General features: G+C 44.8%; 1 protein-coding gene and 1 non-coding gene across 2 annotated transcripts; one reads left to right on the top strand and one right to left on the bottom strand.

Moving 5' to 3' along the window:
* Window positions 1-1,967: 1,967 nt before the first annotated feature.
* Window positions 1,968-4,620, bottom strand: LOC125587213. The gene is made up of 5 exons (XM_048757419.1): window positions 4,500-4,620; window positions 3,758-4,215; window positions 2,696-3,667; window positions 2,275-2,647; window positions 1,968-2,215 (listed from the first exon to the last, which is right to left on the bottom strand). Exons 1-5 carry the CDS (start codon window positions 4,618-4,620, stop codon window positions 1,968-1,970), a joined length of 2,172 nt encoding a protein of 723 aa, XP_048613376.1.
* Window positions 4,068-4,174, top strand: LOC125587997. The gene has a single exon (XR_007324393.1). It is a non-coding gene; the product is annotated as a small nucleolar RNA R71 (small nucleolar RNA).
* Window positions 4,621-21,994: the final 17,374 nt, after the last annotated feature.

Below are 21,994 nucleotides of genomic sequence, written 5' to 3'. Positions count from 1 at the left end.
AATGTCTCAAAACACCTCCAAGAACTCCATAGGACACTCCAACACCTGATAAAGACTTTTGAATGCAAAATGGATCTTAAAGATGCCTAAATCTATTCTACATGATCAAAATATACAAGAATGGATTATTAAAAACATGTAAATATGCAAGATATCACCTCCCCCAAACTTGTTCTTTACTTGTCCTTAAGTGAACTTTCAAGAACTCATAGGAGAAGAGGTTTGAAGGTGGGAGCTCATAGCCAAAAGAAACACTCAATGCACTCAACTTGACATCCTAAAGAAATATAGAAAATAGCATGAACACACTCTCTTATTATGCTCTAGCTTCTCTAGGCCTATAAATACTCTTATGTCTCTACACAAGATGCAATGCTTTTCAACCGACATGCTCTCTCCACCAACCCTCATATTGATTCACACACACACACACAGAAGGTGAATTATCATAGATGGGCACATGATCTCAATCATTTGGCTAGGTGATCAAATGATCTAATATGGATGAAGAGGAGGGTTCAATGCAATGATTTTATGGTGGCAAACACTCAAGAATCAAGGAGCTTGATCATTATGCAAAATTTATCTAAGACTAGAAGCAATTCATGCATACATGTATCCATCCTCATCATTCTACTCCATTCCTAAGTGATTACAAATTCTACACCCTTTTCATTCATCCCATAAACCAAAATGAAAAACACTCACATCACTCACCCAATGAACAACATTATTTTCTTAAGACTCAACCACTAAGGACCTCTTATTCACTTTTCATATTTCTAAGCTCTAACACTTTTAATTATCCCTTCCCCACTATCTTATTGAATCTTTCTTCTTTTTTTTTTTTTTTTTTTTTTTTTAATAGAGGGGGAAAGTCTCAAACAATACAATCAAGAGCTTTATTATCTTTCTATTCTAGGTCCCTAGGGCTTTTCTTTCTCATGACAATCTTTTGTTCATCAATCTCAACTTTGTCACTTCCCAAACACAAGATATAAACATTTAAGGAACAAAGACCCCACTCACCATCCTAGAAGCTAGCTCAAATGATGACTCTATGCTAGCAAGAGATGAGAACAAATTCATGTCGCTCCCAATACTCTCAAGATTTTGCACATGACAAACTACCAAAAGATGCCTCACTCATGCAAATCAATGTAGGCTTCAAAGAATGGCTAGGGTTCAAGGGTAAGGAAGTGCCATTTGGGTTAACAAAGAGTGGTACAATGGGGAAAGATAACCCAAATGTGTATGAGACCCATGATCAAGTATGCAAATGCCCATATGCAAGAGAGATTAAGTTCATTAAGCCCTAGTTCATTTGGAGTTGGTTTCAAAAACAACGCCAATCATCAAGCAAACAACATGTTTCAAGAAGAGTTTTCAAGGCTCGAAGCATGCAAGCCTTTCAAAAAATGCTTAAGCTACTTGATAAGTTTAACTAGGGTGTCAAATTCAGTGCAAACAAGTGTTCTATACAAGACAATATCAATCAGCTGCTCCATATGCAAGTGAATGCATCCTATATGCTCTAGACTCAATCTTAAGAATGCAAGTGATGCAACTACATGATTCAAAAATTTCAAATTTTTTTTGGTTTTTCTATGCATATATATATGTACAATGCAATACATGAGACTCAAAATCATCAAAGCAAACATGATCAAATACTTGGTACCTCCCCCCACACTTAAATCACACAGTCTCTGTGTGAGTAAGGGAGAGATACCCAAAGGAAAGCAATATGCAAAGATAAACTGGTATGTACAAGATTAAGGTGAAGGAGTACCTCTGATGGAGTGTTGGAAAAGGCAGTGGTGTCTAGGGAGCAATGTCTAGCCGCTTTCCTCCTCAGCCCAAGGGTCTTAAAAACGAAGATCCTACTGATATGTACAGGGATAGTCATGGGACTTCCTCCCAAGTGAGCTTGTTTTAAGTCTCTAGCTTGACTTTCCTTCCTTTGGCTAGTGAGAGGGAAGGTCCTTCCCACCTTCAAGAGCGATGGTGAGGACGTGGGAGAGAAGCTCTTGAAGCTTGATTGGATCATTTTGGAGCTGAGGAGTGATGATGATCCTTGCACTTGAGAATGGCTTAGACCTTCCCTTGCACTTGATTTTGTACTCAATAGGAGTCTTATCAAGAGGTGGAGGATGAGGTTCTTTCACAATCTTCTTCTTGTCATGAGCAGCCTTTGTGGCGCTACTCACCTCCTCTTTTTAGCACTTTCCAAGTGCTCAGCACACAACTCTTTAGAGGACTCTCCAGCAAGACCTTCTTTCTCAATACTAACCCCTTCAGCCTTGGTCTTCTCAATGGAGGATGCTCCACAAGTGATTGTTCCACAATACTCAACATTCATCTTTGGGGATTGTAGTGGATAGGAGACAGCTTTGTTCACATTTAGGAGTGTGACCTTCTTGTTGGCAAAGTCTATGCAAGCTCCCACTTTTATGAGGAATGAAGTGCCAAGGATCAATGGGACTCTCTTTTCAGTTGCAATCTTCAGAACAGTGAGGTCTATAGGAACAGTGCATGCTCCAATCTTCAAAGGGAAGTCCTTGATGAGACCAATAGGAGTTGTAGAAGAGGAATCTCCAAACTGTAGGGAAGATGTGTTTGGCTCCATGCGCTCAATCCATAGACTCTTCATCATCTCCATTGAGATCACATTCGCACTTGCACCAGAATCAACAAGAGCATCATCAAAAGTGAGCTTACCAAGGTAGCAAGGCAAGGTGAACATCCCTTGAGACTCAAGCTTAGGGAGGGACTTTGGAGGGATTGGTGGATCAATCTTCAGAATGGAGATGTCCAAAAGCTCGGCCACTTCAGCTTGGTGGTCTAGAATGTCCTTGATGAGCATCATCTGGACATGAGCTTCACGCATACCCGAGATTTCTGGAAGCCTGACCCCAACATCACTAAGATCTTTCCTGGACTTGGAGAGCACCTTCTTCTGAGCTTTGGTGAGAACTCTTTGGGGGAAAGGGAGCTTATCATAGGGTGATAGCTCAACCTCAGTGGCTTCCTCTAGCTTAACCTTTTTCAGCTTGTTATCAGCTCTCTTCTCAACTTGTTTCTCAGCCTTATGCTCAGCTCTTTGCAGATTCGTTGCCTCAATCTTCCTGCCAGCATCCTTCACAATATGTGCTTCAGCTGTGGCCACAAAAAATCTCTCAACTTCCCCAAAATCAGTTCCAAATACCAGTCTTTCAATCTCATCCCCCTCTTTCTCATGATCACTCAGCTCAATCTCTAAAGAAGTAGTGGAGAAGACAACATTGCAAGACTCCTTGCGGTTCTTTTCTAGTTTCTCTGGTAGAGATCCCATTGGCTGCTTGGAGGATGAAGGCATAGAAGCAACTTGACTCTCCAAAGCCTTGAGATGAGAGGCAAGTTGCATGTACTTGTTGTTGAGGTTAGAATAGTTCCCATCAATCTTTGCATGAATGTTCTTGAACTCATAAAGCATGGTCTTCTCATTTCTGGCCTGAAATTCCAAGAGTTGCTTGAACATAGAATCCACACTTGAATCTGGAGCTTGAGCTTGAGAAGAGCTTTCTTGAGTCTGAGGAGATTGGTTGGCTTGAGGATAGTTCTGCTTGGCTTGGTAACCTCCTTGCTGATTGTTGTAGTAAGGCCTTTGCTGATTGTTGTTTTGGTACTGAAAATTGGGCTCTTTCCTGTACCATGTGCCATTAGCATTGATGAATCACATCTCCTCTTGGCCTTCTAAACCATCAACCTCATTTACCTTAGGAGGAACCTCTTGAGTAGGACCACCCACAAAGTTCATCTGCTCCTGTTTAGCTTGGTTGGAAAGAAACAAACCCATCTTGTCTTGTAAGGACTTGATCTCTTTCTTTGTCTGCTGATCATCACTTCTGTTGACCCTATCATGCTCTTCACTGTAGACTGAGTCACTCTTGGCCATGTTCTCTACCAGTTCCTCTGCCTCTTCCTCAGTTCTTCCCAAAAAAAAACCATTGCTGGCAGTATCAAGCCTGTTTCTGCACTGTGGTAGAGCTCCTCTATAGAAGGTGCTAAGCAAACTCTCCTTGGTGAAGCCATGATGTGGGCATTGAGACCAATAGCCCTTGAACCTCTCCCATGCTTTACTAAATCCCTCTAGGTTCTTCTGCTGAAAGCTAGAGATCTCATTCCTGATCTTGGCTGTCCTTGAGGTAGAGAAGACTTCTCTAGGAATGCCCTCTTGCACTCATTCCAAGTTGTGATAGAGTCACTTGGATGAGGCTTCTCCCATTGATGTGCTTTGTCTCCCAAAGAAAAGGGGAACATCTTCAACTTGAATGCATCTTCAGAAACACCATTGGTCTTGGACAAGCCACAATATTTATCAAACTTGTACAAGTGATCAAAAGGGTCTTCAGCAGCAAGACCATGATACTTGTTGTTCTCTGTGGTGTTAAGCAGCTCTGACTTGATCTCAAAGTTATTGTTCTCCACAGCTGGTGCTCTGATTCCCAACCTATGACCATGAATGTGAGGTTGATCATAGGTTCCAATGGCTCTAGCTTGGCGCTGTGGATGCTGTGGCCTAAGGTTTGCAGCTCCTTGGGCCACTCCATCATGAGGCTGATTCTGATTGTGATCCATTTCAAACTCCAATCTCTGAAAGTGATCCTGTTGCTCTTCTTCTCTTCTCTTTCTTGCTATCTCCCTCTCAAGTGCAACTATGTCTTCAACTCTTGGAACTAGGCTTGATGAACCTCTGCTCCTCAAGTTCATACACCTGAAATGCAAAGGGAGAGGAAGAAGGAGAAGCAGTAACAAAATAAAAGAAAATGACTTAGTCTCAAGCAAGTGACTAAATCTCAATGTCACAATCAACCTAGAACTTGGCAACGGCGCCAATTTGATGTTAGGAGTTTTCAAGGCTCCTAATCAAATGTTGTAGTATAAAAGATTGTCGAACCAATCCTAGGTGATTCTAAAGCAAAGGGAATGCAAGTTCATGCTTAAGCTAAGTGCAATCCGGTTTTAAAGATTGTATGAACTAAGAACTAATAAGCTAATGCAATAAAGTAATGAACTTTCTTTCTCAATATGAATCAAGAGGACTCATGGGGCTAGGCATTTGATCTTGGGTGATGTAGATCCAATCTAAGGGTGGCAAACTATCAATCAAACACTTTCCTTATGCCTAGACACTAAGCTAAACAAGCTCTATCTTTAGATGAATGTTCTTTTGGTAAAGCAACTCAAGCATCTAATCTCTTAGGTTGAATGTTACTAAAGCAAACATGGAGAACAAGTCTAATAGCAATCTTAACTCCTTTAGCAACTAATCTCTTAGGTAAAGCAAGCTAAAAGCATTGAAGTGTTGGTTCTGGCATTTCATCATACACTTTGTGTGCAGGAAATGTCTAGAGATCTATTTTAGTATGATCAAGACTAAAATAGCATTGAGAACCCTCAACAAGCATGGAAACAAGTAAATCTAACACTAAACACCCTAGATCTTCTCTAATCACCCTTAATCACCCTACCCTATGAATCCAAGATTAGTCTACTCACTAATAGACATGAATAACCTCAAAACCATGGATGATTCAAGGTTAAACATGATTAGAGAGCAACATAATCACACAAACACAAAGAATATAGATGGAAAATGATTCAAGATCCAAATTTTCTTTAAAGAGGTTTATGTGTTCTTAGAGGAAAAAAAAGATAATTCTCAACTTTGGGATCTACAAAGTATTTATATGTCTTTGGTAAACCTAATGGTTTCCATTAAAAATTCTAAAAAGCCCTTAAAAAACACTAAAATTCGACCAGCTGAAAATGTGACCCGGGTAGAGGTCGGGTCGCCCAACCCGCGCTGTTCTACCCGCGCTGGGTCGTCCTGGGTCGTCCGTGCGGGTCGTCCAACCTGCGCTGGTCTACCCGCGTCAGCTTCTGTCGTCCAGCCTTCTTCGCTCGCGCGGCTAAGGGAACCCGCGGTGGTCTACCCGGGTTCGACCAGGGTTGATATGCCTCTAGTAAATCGATCATAACTCCTCCAATACAGCTTCAAATGACTTGAAACCACTTCCATTAGAAAGCTAACTTAATTTACTATGTCCTCCAAAAATATTAGCAACAGAAGATATCTTTAAGAATTTCATCCATGTTCATGTTTCACCCTTTTGCACCGGAAATGTCTGAAAACACCTCCAAGAACTCCATAGGACACACCAACACCTGATAAAGACTTATGAATGCAAAATTGGATCCTAAAGATGCCTAAATCTATTCTACATGATCAAAATATACAAGAATGGATTATTAAAAACATGTAAATATGCAAGATATCAACTCCCCCAAACTTGTTCTTTACTTGTCCTCAAGTGAACTTTCAAGAACTCATAGGAGAAGAGGTTTGAAGGTGGGAGCTCATAGCCAAAAGAAACACTCAATGCACTCAACTTGACATCCTAAAGAAACATACCAAATAGCATGAACACACTCTCTTATTATACTATAGCTTCTCTAGGCCTATAAATACTCTTATGTCTCTACACAAGATGCAATGCTTTTCAACCAACATGCTCTCTCCACCAACCCTCACATTCATTCACACACACACACACAAGATGAATTCTCACAGATAGGCACATGATCTCAATCATTTGGCTAGGTGATCAAATGGTCTAATATGGATGAAGAGGAGGGTTCAATGCAATCATTTTAAGGTGGCAAAAACTCAGGAATCAAGGAGCTTGATCATTATGCAAAATTTATCTAAGACTAGGAGCAATTCATGCATACATGGATCCATCCTCATCATTCTACCCCATTCTTAAGTGATTACAAATTCTACACCCTTTTCATTCATCCCATAAACCAAAATCAAAAACACTCACATCACTCACCCAATGAACAATCTTCTTTTCTCTCTAAGAACACATAAACCTCTTTAAAGAAAATTTGGATCTTGAATCATTTTCCGTCTATATTCTTTGTGTTTGTGTGATTATCTTGCTCTCTAATCATTTTTAACCTTGAATCATCCATGGTTTTGGGGTTATTCATGTCTATTAGTGAGTAGACTAATCTTGGATTCATGGGCTATGGTGATTAAGGGTGATTAAAGAAGATCTATGGTGTTTAGTGTTAGATTTACTTGTTTTCATGCTTGTTGAGGGTTCTCAATGCTATTTTAGTCTTGATCATACTAAAATAAATCTCTAGGCATTTCCTGCCCACAAGGTGTATGATGAAATGCCGGAACCAACTCTTCAATGCTTTTAGCTTGCTTTACCTAAGAGATTAGTTGCTAAAGGAGTTAAGATTGCTATTAGACTTGTTCTCCATGTTTGCTTTAGTAACATTCAACCTAAGAGATTAGATGCTTGAGTTGCTTTACCAAAAGAACATTCATCTAGAGATAGAGCTTGTTTAGCTTAGTGTCTAGGCATAAGGAAAGTGTTTGATTGATAGCTTGCCACCCTTAGATTGGATCTACATCACCCAAGATCAAATGCCTAGCCCCATGAGTCCTCTTGCTTCATATTGAGAAAGAAAGTTCATTACTTTATTGCATTATCTTATTAGTTCTTAGTTCATACAATCTTTAAAACCGGATTGTACTTAGCTTAAGCATGAACTTGCATTCCCTTTGCTTTAGAATCACCTAGGAATGGTTCGACAATCTTTTATACTACAACATTTGATTAGGAGCCTTGAAAACTCCTAACATCAAATTTGCGTCGTTACCGGGGAACCCGCGGTGGTCTACCCGGGTTCGACCAGGGTTGATATGCCTCTAGTAAATCGATCATAACTCCTCCAATACAGCTTCAAATGACTTGAAACCACTTCCATTAGAAAGCTAACTCAATTTAATATGTCCTTCCAAAATATTAGCAACAGAAGATATCTTTAAGACTTTCATCCATGTTCATCTTTCACCCTTTTGCACCAAAAATGTCTCAAAACACCTCCAAGAACTCCATAGGACACACCAACACCTGATAAAGACTTATGAATGCAAAATGCATCCTAAAAATGCCTAAATCTATTCTACATGATCAAAATATACAAGAATGGATTATTAAAAACATGTAAATATGCAAGATATCAGTTACCCACAAAAGCTATGGTTTTGGAGTCTTGTGACACCTCAAAATGTTTCAAGCTTTTCTCCTCTCTCTCACTCACTATTATTTGATTTGACATAGGGCTGGGTAAAAACCTGAATCTGAAGAACCAAACCAAATTCGATCCGTTACCGAACCTGATAGACCATGGATTTGATCCATTTTCATCCATGGTTTATAGGTGTTTTTACTAATAATTATTATATTATAGAGTCTATTTATTATATTTATAAGATCAGGAGTGAGTTGGAGATAAGTGATGATTTTTGAGCATTTTGGAGATATTTGGAGTAAGCGCCCGAGATGACCATCGAGCTCGACCATCGGTCGATATTTGAGAGGAATAATCGATCGATGTACATATCTTGACATCAATCGACCGCGAAGCGCGCAGAAAGCCCGTTTGGCCACAGCCGACTTGAAGCCCAAGTCTTCACCAATTTACAAGATTTCCCCTGACGAGTTTTAACCTAATTATATAAGCTTTGCCACCATGTTAGAGGCAAAGTGTGCTTTTCATGTTTTATTATTTTCACAGCAAAGTTTTCTATGATTTTGATAGATTGGAGAGAAGATCCAAAGTTATAATTTGTGATTGGAACTCCACTAATATCTATTTACTATTCTAATGAAGTTTTCTTACCTAACTGATGTTATGAATTGCTTAGCCATGTATGAGTAGTTCCATTATTAGATTTTACGGTTTAAATAGGTTAGGAGGGATTAGCCCCAACTATAGATTGCTGAGTTGTGGTAATTGTCATTAGGATTGTTCATTAATGCATGTCTCTAGATTAGCTACCTAGAACCTGCCCTAGGGTTGATAGATAAAAGCGAGAGCTTCATTCTCATCCTGAAAACATTCTAACTGAGCTAAATTTCTTGCTATGAGTAAGGCGATAGCTGATCTAGTGAGCTTAGTAAGCTTTCATTCAACCCGCACATAAAGCTTAACTAGAATCACGTCGATCGATATCATTATTGAATAATCGATGGACGGAGCGAAAGGTGTATCGATCGATATCCCTCTAGGATCATCGATCGACACTTTCTAATTGATCGACATACGATAGTTGAGATTATTAGATCTAGTTAATAGACAAGTCTAAACATGCGAAAGCTGATAGACTTGTTGACTAAGTAGTTGAGCTTTACATTATCATGCATGCAACTCATTAGGCATCTGTAGGATTATAATCCCAAGTTTCCTGAATAAAAAACCTAAGTCTAACTATTTCATTTCTAAGCACCAAAACATCAACCAATCAATTGAACAAACACTTGTTCAATATAAAACTGCAATTTACATTTAAATCTCTATAACCATCTAGCTTAACAAATCATATTAGATTTCTTAGGTTCCCTAGCTCCCTGTGAATTCGATCCCTAAGTACTACAACTCGGCCACTTGTTTGAGAGAGTATAAATCACTCCTTAGGGTAATATTAGTGGTATCAAATTTGACGCCGTTGCCGGGGAGCTTTGATCGCCTATTCGATCTAATTTTTGTTAAGTTTCTGACACAAAATTTTTCTTGGATTTTCAGGTACATGCTCAGCAGTACTAGAAGCAACAAGGAAACCCAACTACTATTCTCACCAGATCCTGCAAGTTTGGAGCGTTCAATCCGCAAAGAAGCGCACTCCTCATCGATCGACAACAACACATGTTCGTCACTCGATTTCGTTCAACCACCATCGACCCAGACGCTAGTCCCGTCGACCGATACTCGCACACCACCGTCGACCGAAGACACTCATCTTCCATCGACCGACATCGTCCATCCGACATCGATCGATACTCCATCCCAGACATTGATCGATACTGAGCCGCAAGATATGGTTGCGAGTTTGATACTTATACGAGATAATAATGGTGACCTGCATGACCAGGAGGGTCATCTACGTAATGCAGCAGGTCAGAGGATAAATGCTCAGGGGGCTGCAATCCCCGAGTCTGATGCTAATGCTACATGAACTACTCTACCTGTAGATGAGGCTGCGCGACCCAAGACGTTGGCTGACTACAACCATCCAGATCGGTTCTACCCCAACAGATCAGCCATTCGTCCTCCCACTATTCAGAGGGATTTCGAGTTGAAAGCGCAGTACTACACACTCGTGGGACAGATACCCTACCGTGAATTATCTCACGAGCATCCTATGGACCACTTGGAGAGGTTCGAGGATCTGATATCTGCTATTAAAGTCAAGGGAGTCCCTGAGGATTATCTCCTATGCAAGCTCTTCAAGTTCTCTCTTGCTGGAGAAGCTTTGCATTGGCTTAAGCAGCTACCACCAGGATCTCTCACATCCTGGAGTGACATCAAGAATGCATTCTTATGCAATTTCTTTGATGAAGCACGTGCTGAAGACTTGAGGAGCAAAATCGCTACCTTCTCTCAAGGTCCTGCAGAATCATTCAGAGGCTCTTGGATCAGATTCAAGACTTATCAGAGAGACTGCCCACACCATGGATTCACTGAAGTACAACTGCTCAGTACTTTTTACAGAGGCATCGCGGTGCAGTACCAGATGGCTCTTGATACTTCCAGCAATGGGAACTTCAACACCAGGAATCCAGAAGAGGCAGTGAAGGGGATTGAAAACCTAGCATCTAGCAACAACACCAAGAACACTGATTTTGAGAGGAAAAAGTCTGCCACCATCCTTGGGAATGATCAGATGGATGAGGTGAAGGCAATGCTGGATAGTGTTCACAAGCTTCTTAGGAAGCAGGTCTGCTTTGTTGAAGATGCAGAAGCTGTAGACACAGAGGGTAGAGAAGAGGAAGAAGAAGAAGTGAACTTCATTGGTGGAACTGGATTCCATGGTTCTGGAAACCACGGTGGAAACATAAATTCCTATGGAAATATGGGTAATTTCAACCAAAGTTCGTAGTACCAGAAACCCTACAACAACAACTACAACAACAATAGAAGCTATGGAAGTTCCCACTACCAGAAGCCACCGCCGCCGACTCAAGAGAGCAAGATTGAAGAGATGCTTGATAGGGTTCTTGAGACTCAGCAACGAATGACAGTGAACTTGAATGGAAAGATTGATTCTGTCTACACCAACCCGAACACAAAGTTAGAGACTTTGAGCACTCATGTGAAGAAGCTGGAGATGCAGGTTGTGCAGACAGGAGATGCTGTCAAGAGGCAGGAAGCCTCGACAAGAGGAGTAGGGGATGATGTGATGAAACACCACGTGAATGCCATCAGTGAGGATGATTTTTGGCAAGTGGTGAATGTTGGGGTCAAAACCGGTCACGACGGTAACTGTTGGGGTCAAAACCGGTCACAACGGAATCAATGCCTGAAAGTTCCCGGAAAACCAACTCTCGATCGATCCTTGAAAACTAGACATTCCCGGAAAACGGTTAATCAAGTAAAAGACAGTTTTTCGTGGATGCGAACCGAGGAATGTCGAGAAGAGGATCAGTCTGGAAGAGGTCTCGATCGTAAGCGAGGACCGTCTCAACCGAGGTCACCTCACCCCTAGGCGAGGATGACCCGCACCGAGGTCACCTCGCCCATGGGCGAGTACGACCCACTCCAAGGTCCCTCGCACATGGGCGAGGACGACCAATGCCGAGGTCACCTCGCCCATGGGCGAGGACGACCCGCTCCGAGGTCACCTCTCCCATGGGCGAGGACGACCCGCGCCGAGGTCACCTCTCCCATGGGCGAGGACGACCCGCACGGAGGTCACCCCGCCCATGGGCGAGGATGACCCGCGCCGAAGTCACCCCGCCCATGGGCGAGGACGACCCGCACGGAGGTCACCTCGCCCATGGGCGAGGACGACCCGCACCGAGGTCACCTCGCCCATGGGCGAGGACGACCCGCACCGAGGTCATCTCGCCCATGGACGAGGACCGACCTCCTGTCCCGAAACCGTTCATCCTCGTCTAAGTTCCCCTAACACAATCCTCGAGCCCTTGGATGCAATACCCATGTCTCGTCTCGCTTAGGATTATCAAAGAAAGACTTCTGGAAAAGTTATAAAAACTTGGTCGTCGAAATTGATTCCTGCATGCCGTATAAAACGGCTATGGTTAGCTTGAACACCAGTTGCCTTAACTATACGGGGAATTGAAATCCTTTCGGAAAAACCAACGGCTATTTCTTAGGAAAAATCGTAAAAACTTCTAAATCTCAAAACGGCCCAAAAGGGGACTAAACCGCGGCTAAACGGCCCAGTTATGATTTTAGAACAAGATTGAGTCTAAGGCTGATGTGATGGTCTATTTTTTCGCAGAAAAAGATAAATGTCAAGTTTCCGAAGATAATCATGAAGGGTGACAAAAAATGGAAAAGCTCGTCTCGCGACGAATCCAGCCCAGGAAGAGGTGCAAACCGACCTAGAGAGAGTATATAAGGAGGGCTTAAGGCGATGAGCAAGAGGGAGCTTTCTCAGAGCAAACTTAATACTTAGAGCAATTTAGGCACTTTTCCGTTTTTACTATCGAGCTGCGACTCGACTAGGTTAGAACTTAGGTGGCTAGACTAGCGAACTTAACGACAGCTCTCGTGGCCTAGGATCTTACCTGTTGTTCACGCTCAAACGCGAATTCGGAAATAAGAACTTTTTGTTCTCTTATCGCTCTTTTACGATTTATTACTTTTAACTCTTTCATATTGATTGTGTTGTGCGTGGCCCAGCAGATAACCGGGACCTTCATGGAAGGCTAGGTTAGCTTGGCTTTCCTCCGATTAACAAATCTCGACGGTGTGAATTCCGGTTCCCACAGTTTGGCGCTAGAAGGAGGGGGGGTACGGATCTATCTCTCACGCAACCGCGCACGCTCAGTCAGATATAACGATCGACGCTGACAAAGACAAGCAAACGCACGACGGAACTTTCGTCAATGCCAACGCTGAAAGAACTCCTGCAGGAAACGTATCCACAGTCACTACGAACGCCGTGATATTGGACCAGATGAAAGAAATGTTCGCCTCCGCTCAGAAAAAGTCGGACGAACAAAGAAAGCTCGTGGTCTCTCTCGCAAAACAGGTGGAAACCTTAACGGCGAAGGCCAATAGTAGAAACCCGCGCGGGGCCACAAGAGCCCGCAGCGACAGAAGACTCGATTTCGAGACTCTGAGGGATCGGGCCACACGGGCAGACAAGGATTCTTCAGGTCAGAACCCTGACGAAACAGTCCCGCCAGGCGCACAACCGACCGCGGAGAACCTTCCACCTCCCGCCGGGAGCAACGAAGGAGGCGATATCGAGCGGATCAATCTGGACATAAGCGACCAGTCCGATCACTCGGACGCAGGTGCCGACGTCCATCCGAGAAGAACGCGAAGCCAGTCCGCTCGGCAGGACCCGTCGTTCGAAAAGCCAATGACAGAGGAAGAAGAAAACCTCTATTGGGTAGAGCAGTAAGAACTGGCCGAAAATCAGGCTCACCGCAGCCAACGCCGACAGGCTCGCAAGGCTGCTAGAAATCCTGATGAGATCCATGATCTCCGCGAGTACATCGCAAAAACTGTGGCATAAGTCAAGGCGGTAAAGTCGCAGATCACCACACGACAAGCGCTGCACCCGAGATCGACAGACTTCTCGAGGAAGCGCGGAAAACTCCGTTCCCTACCTGGATCACGGGAACTAACATCTCTGATCCTGGGAAGATCAAAATTCCCGTCTACGATGGCACCACCAACCCGAAGGCGCATCTGCAGTCTTTCTAGATCGCGATGGGAAGGTGCAAACTCAAGGAACGCGAACGAGACGCTGGCTACTGCCTCCTCTTTGTCGAAAACCTCAAAGGAGCCGTGCTCGAATGATTTTCTCGTCTGAAACGAAACTCTATCAGAAGTTTCCGTCAGCTCGTCTCGGAGTTTCTCAAACAGTATTCCATGTTCATGGACAGGGAAACCTCAGACGTCGACCTTTGGAGTCTATCTCAAAGAGAAGACGAGCCACTCTGTGAATTCATGAACAGGTTCAAGCTGGTAATGGCAAGAGTCACTGGAATCAGCGACAAAGTGGCAGTCGACGCTTTGCGGAAAACTCTCTGGTACAGGTCAAAACTCCGGCAATGGATATCCCTTGAAAAGCCGAGAACAATCCAGGACGCTCTTCACAAGGCAACATACTTCATCATGATGGAAGAAGAGATGAAAGTCCTCTCCCAGAAGTACAACCCGCAGTAGACGTTCGCGAGAAGGAAAAACCCTCGCAACGACAGGTATGTCCACCACGAGGGAGAAGATCTCCAGGGCGAGCATAATTACGGTATCAACTCCGAACAGGGAAAGACTTCCGGAAATACCTGGACCAGGAACCAGTTCAAGGATAATTCCTACTGCGAGTTCCACCAGACCAGAGGTCATTCCACTATGAACTGCAAGGTTCTCGGCGCAAGGCTTGCTGCAAAGCTCCTCGCCGGTGAAATTTTGAAGGTCACATGCATAAAAGACCTCCTCCTGGATTCCGATCGCCCTCCCAAAACTGATAAAGAGTCCCCCGAAAATGACACCCGCGAAAATCAGTCGGGCGAGAAACGCGGAAGGAGGCAGGATGACCGAGGAAACGACAGCGTAGAGGGGTGAGCATGATCATCGGGGGATCGCAATTCTATCGCGATTCGATCTCGTCGATCAAAGCTTATGGACGGAAGGCTGAGACGAGTTCAAGCTGGCTGGCTCGGTCCCCAACCGACGACGCCCCTAATGATACGATCGTCTTCGAAGAGCAGGAAACCATCGGAATCGACACACCTCACTGCGACCCATTGGTTATCGATCTGGTAATCCGAGATCTGGAAGTGGGAAGGATCCTTATCAACACGGGAAGTACAGTCAACGTCATCTTCCGCGATACCCTTCCGAGGATGAACATCGAACTCGGAGAAGTCGTCCCGGAACCAAAACCTCTCACCGGTTTCTCAGGCGCAACGTCAATGATCCTCAGATCTATCAAACTCCTAGTGATGGCTAAAGAGGTGACGAAAATCATTGATTTCGCGGTAGTCGATAACCCGGCCATCTACAATGTCATCATGGGAACTCCTTGGATCAATGCCATGAAAGCGGTACCGTCGACTTACCACCTTGGCATCAAGTTCCCAACTCCAAATGGAACAGCAGTAATCTGGGGATGCCAGAAACAGTCTAGGCTTTGCTTCTTGGCCGAGCATAAACTACGACAAACTCAGAACACCCCTGCGGTCAACCCGGAGCGGGCTAAGAAAGCTAAAAACGCTCCCGAGAGCTCCATAAAAAGTGATCCAGAATCACCCGACCAGGCAACGACTCCAGACAGCGACATAGTCCCCGAGTCCATTGCCTTGCCAGCGGACAGCCCGACTCCTGAAACGGTCGTCGATCCAACTGAAGCCCCAACGACTGAAGTAACCGGAACGATCCCATCCAGCGAGTAGGAACACCCGAAGCAACAAGCAGAACTACAAGATGGCTTGATCCTCGAAAGAGGTACGTAGGCAGCTTGTCATATCGACAAGTTCAGCTATCCCCTCGTTAAAAAGGGGGGGGGGGTGGGTACGTATACTCATATACTCCCACAAAGTCCAAAATATCCATGAATGTACTCGATATTTTCGAAACTTTTTCAATAAATTCTACCTTCTTCCGACCTTACGATTCACTTGCAATAAGTCACAGTAATCTAAGGTTGGCCTAAGAAACGCCCAAGATAAGGGCATACCGTCTAAGCAGTCCTTGGACGAAAACTAATTCCTACATAACTCACACATACTCATGGTCAAGCAAGACCGAAAAAACGCATCTTCTATAAAAACGAAGATCGTAGCCATCTCACAGCAAAAGACATATCTTCGAGAAAGCGAGACGTCGCAAATATTTCTCGAATGATATTTTCCAAATACACAGTCCATCCGTGACTCTAAAAATACAAAATGCCTGTCGATTAGCCCCGACGGACAAGTCCAAAACGTTCTCTAAAAAAGAACTCGTAGTCAAACCTTTCAAAAAAACTAAAGGTTCTCTTACATCCGACAAGGATACCATAGCGCGCTATACAAGAAAATCCAAAATTTTGGTCAGCACACCAGACGTTCTCTGGAGAGTGCTCGATTCTTCCCACACAAGTCATATATGCCGGCGCCCAGTCCCAGACTTTAATCGGAGAGAATCAGGTAGAAATCGCCAACGGGAAAAACGAAAGCCGATTAGTAGTCGCATAGCCTTAGAGCCGAAAGTAAACCTAGGTCTTGCCCTAAACCCAGTCCTACTGGTCCATTAACATCTCAAGGCATGATATCGAAACTGATACGAGATCTTAAAACATGTCTCATCGTCCACATCTAAAACGCTCATGAAACTTCGTAAACCTCCTAAACGTTTTCGAATACCCTCGAAAGAGCAAACGAACGGAACGACAAATTAAAAGTTAAGATACGAAGTGACTACTCGTGTCTTTCCCTCGACACTTGGCAGAAGTATAAACTAAAACCCATAGAATGCTAAAAGAACATTCGTTATATATAAAAAGGCCACAGAGCGGCTGGGATTCGAAGCCACCAACGGCCAGTCCCGCATACATAGTCAAATGACCTTGCAAGTCCATAGAACACTCAAATAACAAACGGCCACATTCGGCCTAAAACACCACACGTAATCTTGAGATAAAGGCAAAGGGCAAACAATCTCGACGACCTTCAGAGATCAAGGTCAAGATACCCGAACATCGAGACTCCAAATGAGTCCGCAGGCTGATCTACTTCTCCTCCCTCGTCTGCAGCATCGGCTCCCGCTTCCATCGTGTCCTCCGAAACCTCGATGGGCTCCCAAAGCTCTCGGATCCTCCCCTCGATTGGAGGAACCATCGACTCGGCCTGGCCGCACCTATCCATGAGGCCCGACATCTCAGCAACCTCGGAGAGAAAAGAGAAATCAGCGTTCTGCGACTTCCAAAGGGTACCAACCGAACCGCGGCATTCGGGGAAATCACCCACGTAGTCTTGAGCGTCCTTGAAACTCCTGAACTGAGCATCAAACAATGTAGCTCTCCTCGCTAACTCAGCAGCAATCGTCCTCCTCCCTTTCCTCTCCTCATGAATGAGATCTCAGGAATGGGACTCAGCCTGTCTGCGCTCTCTTTCCGCAAACTCGTTCTGAAAACAGATGAATTTCCTCTCGATCTCTTCGGCCTTGAAGTGCGAAAGACGCGCCTCTCTGAAATTTCCGTCAAGCGTTGAATTAAAGACCCGCATTCCCTACACGAATCAAGGGTCAAACATGGAAGCAACAAATGAAGACTCGCCAAAAAAAATAATTTTTCAGAGACTAAAACCTCGTTGATCAACCGAGAACCTGCCGCGACCACTTCTCTCCTCGACGCTTCATCCAGTGACGCTGGAGTAGTAAAACCGGGAGGAAGGTTGGCAAAGAAGTCGTCCGAAAGAGGAGCCTCGCTGGTTCCACTCCCATCACCCGGGGTGAAACCCGGGTTCCATCCGGGTAGCGGAAGATCTTCTGAGACAAAGTTTCTATCTTCGGGGCCTAACTCTCTCCCTCTGATTGGGAACAGCTTCGGGGTGTGGCTCGTCCATGTCCGATGCACGTAAAGGTCGGGAGATGCCTCGCGATCGGTAGAGCGCCACTGCATTCCGGATCCTGTCTAGGGTGAAGGAATCCCAAAAGAACGGACCATTGCGGAGAAGATCGCGCTTAGCAAACAGGTCCCTGGGGATCGCGGGGAGGATATTGTTCGCTACAAAAAAAATGCGTTAGATACCTCCGGGTATCTATACGAACCAAATTTCCAACCATCGTACCACGATGAAAGTTCCATTTGCCACAGAACAAGGGGAGACAGTTCTCCTCGACGGATGCGCCATCGATTCGAACATAGAAAAACCGCTCGAACCATCCCTTGGCATTTGAAGTATGCCCCTGGATTATCGACATAATGTCTCTTAGGAACAATGCGGTATGAGTAGTCAATCAAGGTCTTTCGTGTCAACCATAGCCCTTCAAAGTCGTCGGGGCTAAGGTCCATTCCGAGCTCGTAGCTCAGGATCAACACGCCAAGAAAGTTTTGGAACGCCGCAACGTTTAGCTGACTGATCGACAGCTCAAAATGGTCGAGTGCGCGGACGATGGCCTCAGGAATCGGGAACCACATGACAACGTGTCAGGAAACCTTCGTAGCATGTGAAGAATCCCTCCGGGGGATCCTCCGCACTCTCCCCATGCACCGGGACTCGAAACACAACCCCACTCGGAACTCTGTAAACTCCCGAAGGGTCTTAAGATAGGGGGAGAGGTCCTGCTCGGAAGGGTATGATCAAGCTGCGTCGCGGGTCTTGTGGGATAGAAGACTTCGGGGGGAGAAGTTATCGAATCGCATAAAGCGTCCCAGTACGCTTCCTTCTCTTCTTGGTCGACCTCGAATTCCTCTTTGGGAACAATCTCCTCATTGGTACAAGGATTGCCAGAAGATGATTGAGGGAAAGTCTTTTTCTTAGAGGATCTCTTTCTTGAAGTCATTTTTTGAAAGACAAAAACTTTGACACAAAGGTAAAGAAAGAGGGGATTAGAGAAATTTCTACCTTGGAGAAATTTTCTTGTGAAGAGAATTTAATGAAGACTTTGAAAAAAACTTACTCCACCTATATATACGAAAAAATAGTACTACTCATTCTCGGACTTTCGGCAAATGATTATGTCTAATTCCATCAAAACAAGTCATACCGCAAGCTAGGACCTCACACCCAGGTCCGCGGATCCTAGCTAGCTGGGGGCTAACTATTGGGGTCCAAACCGGTCACGACGGAATCAATGCCTGAAAGTTCCCTGAAAACCAACTCTCGATCGATCCTTGAAAACTAGACATTCCCGGAAAACGGTCAATCAAGTAAAAGACATTTTTCGCAGATGCGAACTGAGGAACGTCGAGAAGAGGATCAGTCTGGATGAGGTCTCAATCGTAAGAGAGGACTGTCTCAACCGAGGTCACCTCGCCCCTGGGCGAGGACGACCCGCACTGAGGTCACCTCGCCCATGGGCGAGGACGACCCGCTCCGAGGTCACCTCGCCCATGGGCGAGGACGACCCATGCCGAGGTCACCCCGCCCATGGGCGAGGACGACCCGCGCCGAGGTCACCCCGCCCATGGGCGAGGACGACCCGCGCCGAGGTCACCTCGCCCATGGGCGAGGACTACCCGCACCGAGTTCATCTCGCACATGGGCGAGGACTGACCTCCTGTCCCGAAACCGTGCATCCTCGTCTAAGTTTTCGTAACACAATCCTCGGGCCCTTGGACACAATACCCATGTCTCGTCTCGCTTAGGATTATCAAAGAAAGACTTCGGGAAAAGTTATAAAAACTTGGTCGTCGAAATGGATTCCTGCCTGCCGTATAAAACGGCTATGGTTAGCTTAAACACCAGTTGCCTTAACTATACGGGGAATTAGAATCCTTTCGGAAAAACCAACGGCTGTTTCTTAGGAAAAATAATAAAAACGTCTAAGTCCCAAAACGGCCCAAAAGGAGCCTAAACCGCGGCTAAACGGCCCACTTACGATTTTAGAACAGGATTGAGCCTAAGGCTGATATGACGGTCTATTTTTTCGCATGAAAAGATAAATATCAAGTTTCCGAAGATAATCATGAAGCGTGACGAAAAATGGAAAAGCCCGTCTCGCGACGAATCCGGCCCAGGAAGAGGTGCAAACCGACCTAGAGAGAGTATATAAGGAGGGCTTAAGGCGAGGAGCAAGAGGGAGCTTTCTCAGAGCAAACTCACTACTTAGAGCAATTTAGGCACTTTTCCATTTTTACTATCGAGCTGCGACTCGACTAGGTTAGAACTTAGGTGGCTAGACTAGCGAACGTACCGACAGCTCTCGTGGCCTAGGATCTTACCTCTTGTTCACGCTCAAACGCGAATTCGGAAATAAGACCTATTTGTTCTCTTTTCGCTCTTTTACGATTTATTACTTTCGACTCTTTCATATTGATTGTGTTGTGCATGGCCCAGCAGATAACCAGGACCTTCAGGGAAGGCTAGGTTAGCTTGGCTTTCCTCCGATTAACAAATCTCGACGGTGTGAATTCCAGTTCCCACAGTGAAGGAAGAGAAGCTGCAAGAAGGAGATTTCAAAGTAGAAAGTTTGCTGAGTTTTGGCGGGTCGCATTGGTGTCGATCGACGCCAGACTTAGAACATCGATCGATGTCGCCCAGTCCAAATCGATCGACAGGATCTCCAGAGCATCGACCGATGACACCAACGGAGTCAACCGTTTCTTGCAATACCGTGAGGATTCTGACTCACGAGGAGTTCACAGCAAAACACCCACATCCACCAACCTTGATAACGTCAGAATCGCTCGACGCGATTACACCCCCATCGATCTACGAACAGATGCCGACATCAATCGACAACCTCCAGCGCCTATCGATCGACGAGCACCTATTACCTACCGAGTGCAGATGCCAAAGATAGATGTTGCACGTCTTAATGCACTCAGGCCCAAACCCAAACCTTCAGAAAACCCACCAGAGACCGTCAGGACACCTTCAGATGATGGAGAAGATCCTATGGAAGAGGATAGGGTTCCTATTGGAAGAACCCTAAGGAGAAGAAAGGAAAAAGTGGCGAAACATCTGAAGAGGGGGGCTAATGAAAAGGAAAAGGAAAATTTCCTAAAGAGAGTCTTTTGTATTCCTCTAGATAAGTCATTCAAAGAGGCTTATTATACCCACAGATTGTAGATGTTCTTCAGAGAAACTAGAGAGAAAGAAGAAGACATCAAGAGAATGTTCTGTGAAGCTAGAGAAAAGATGAGGATGAGTATTACATTGAAGAAGAAGAGTGATCCTGGGCAATTTGCAATACCATGCACGGTGAAGGGTATTGAATTTCCACATGCCTTGTGCGACACAAGAGCATCACTCAGCATCTTACCTAGGGTTATGGTAGACCATCTGGGTCTGCAGGTGGAGCCTTCGCAGGAATTGTTCACTTTTGTGGATTGTTCCCAGAGGAACTCAGGAGGAATTGTCAGAGACCTAGAGGTGCAGATTGGTAATGGCCTAGTTCCAGTTGATTTCCATGTCCTGGACATCAAGCTATGGACATCAAGCTAAATTGTAACTCTTGTCTACTACTTGGGAGAGCTTTCTTGTCAAAGTGGCAGCAATGTGCAACTTGCAAACCAACCAGTTGTGTCTAACACTCATAGAACCTAATGCCCACTACGACCCCATTCCAGTCAAGAAGCCACAGATGTCCTCCAGAAGATTCAATGATCCAGGAATCATTGCAGCTTGCCACTGTGTAGCCAAGTACGAGACGGAATACTCAGCGTCGATCGAGACTCACAAAGAAACATCGATCGACAGTGGCCATCAGAAATCGACCGACACACCACATGAAGAATCGGTCGATAGTCGTCCAGATGATTGGGAAAACGACTACTACAACCCCACTATTGCCGCATACACCAGACAAAACATGCTTACAGAAGAGTATGATGAAGACTATGAGGATGAACGAGCTACTGAGTACAAAGCCATCCTTGATGAGGAAAATACACTTCTACATTATTCCTCTTGGAAAAGGAATGCACCATCGATCGACATAACTGGCTCACCATCGATCGATACTCAACCTCATCAGAGAAACCGGAAACGAGCATCGACCGACATCGCCAACTACTCATCGATCGACGCAGAAGTCAACCGAGTGCGAGAGGGAGACTACTCGATTGGCAGTTGGGCAGATGATCACCATCACGAAAGCTATGCAGTAGAAACATCAATATATGAGCCAGGAACAGATGAACTACATGAAGGTTTCACATATGAGGAACTTCTCAACATGCAAAGATGAGATGAAACAGCTCAACATCGATCAGAATATGCTTGGGGAAGAACAC

Source organism: Brassica napus, chromosome C5, assembly GCF_020379485.1.
Source record: "Brassica napus cultivar Da-Ae chromosome C5, Da-Ae, whole genome shotgun sequence".
Classification (NCBI taxonomy): Eukaryota; Viridiplantae; Streptophyta; class Magnoliopsida; order Brassicales; family Brassicaceae; genus Brassica; species Brassica napus.
Note: the sequence above shows the minus strand (reverse complement) of the source record. Positions and strands in the feature narration are given on the sequence as shown.

Coding starts and splice junctions, on each gene's coding strand:
- LOC125587213 (XM_048757419.1), bottom strand. CDS start 4,620: ATGGATCACAATCAGAATCAGCCTCATGATGGAGTGGCCCAAGGAGCT. Junction 4,216..4,499: donor TGATCAACCTCACATTCATG/GTCATAGGTTGG, acceptor AATGAGTGCAAG/AGGGCATTCCTAGAGAAGTC. Junction 2,648..2,695: donor TCACTTTTGATGATGCTCTT/GTTGATTCTGGT, acceptor GAGATGATGAAG/AGTCTATGGATTGAGCGCAT.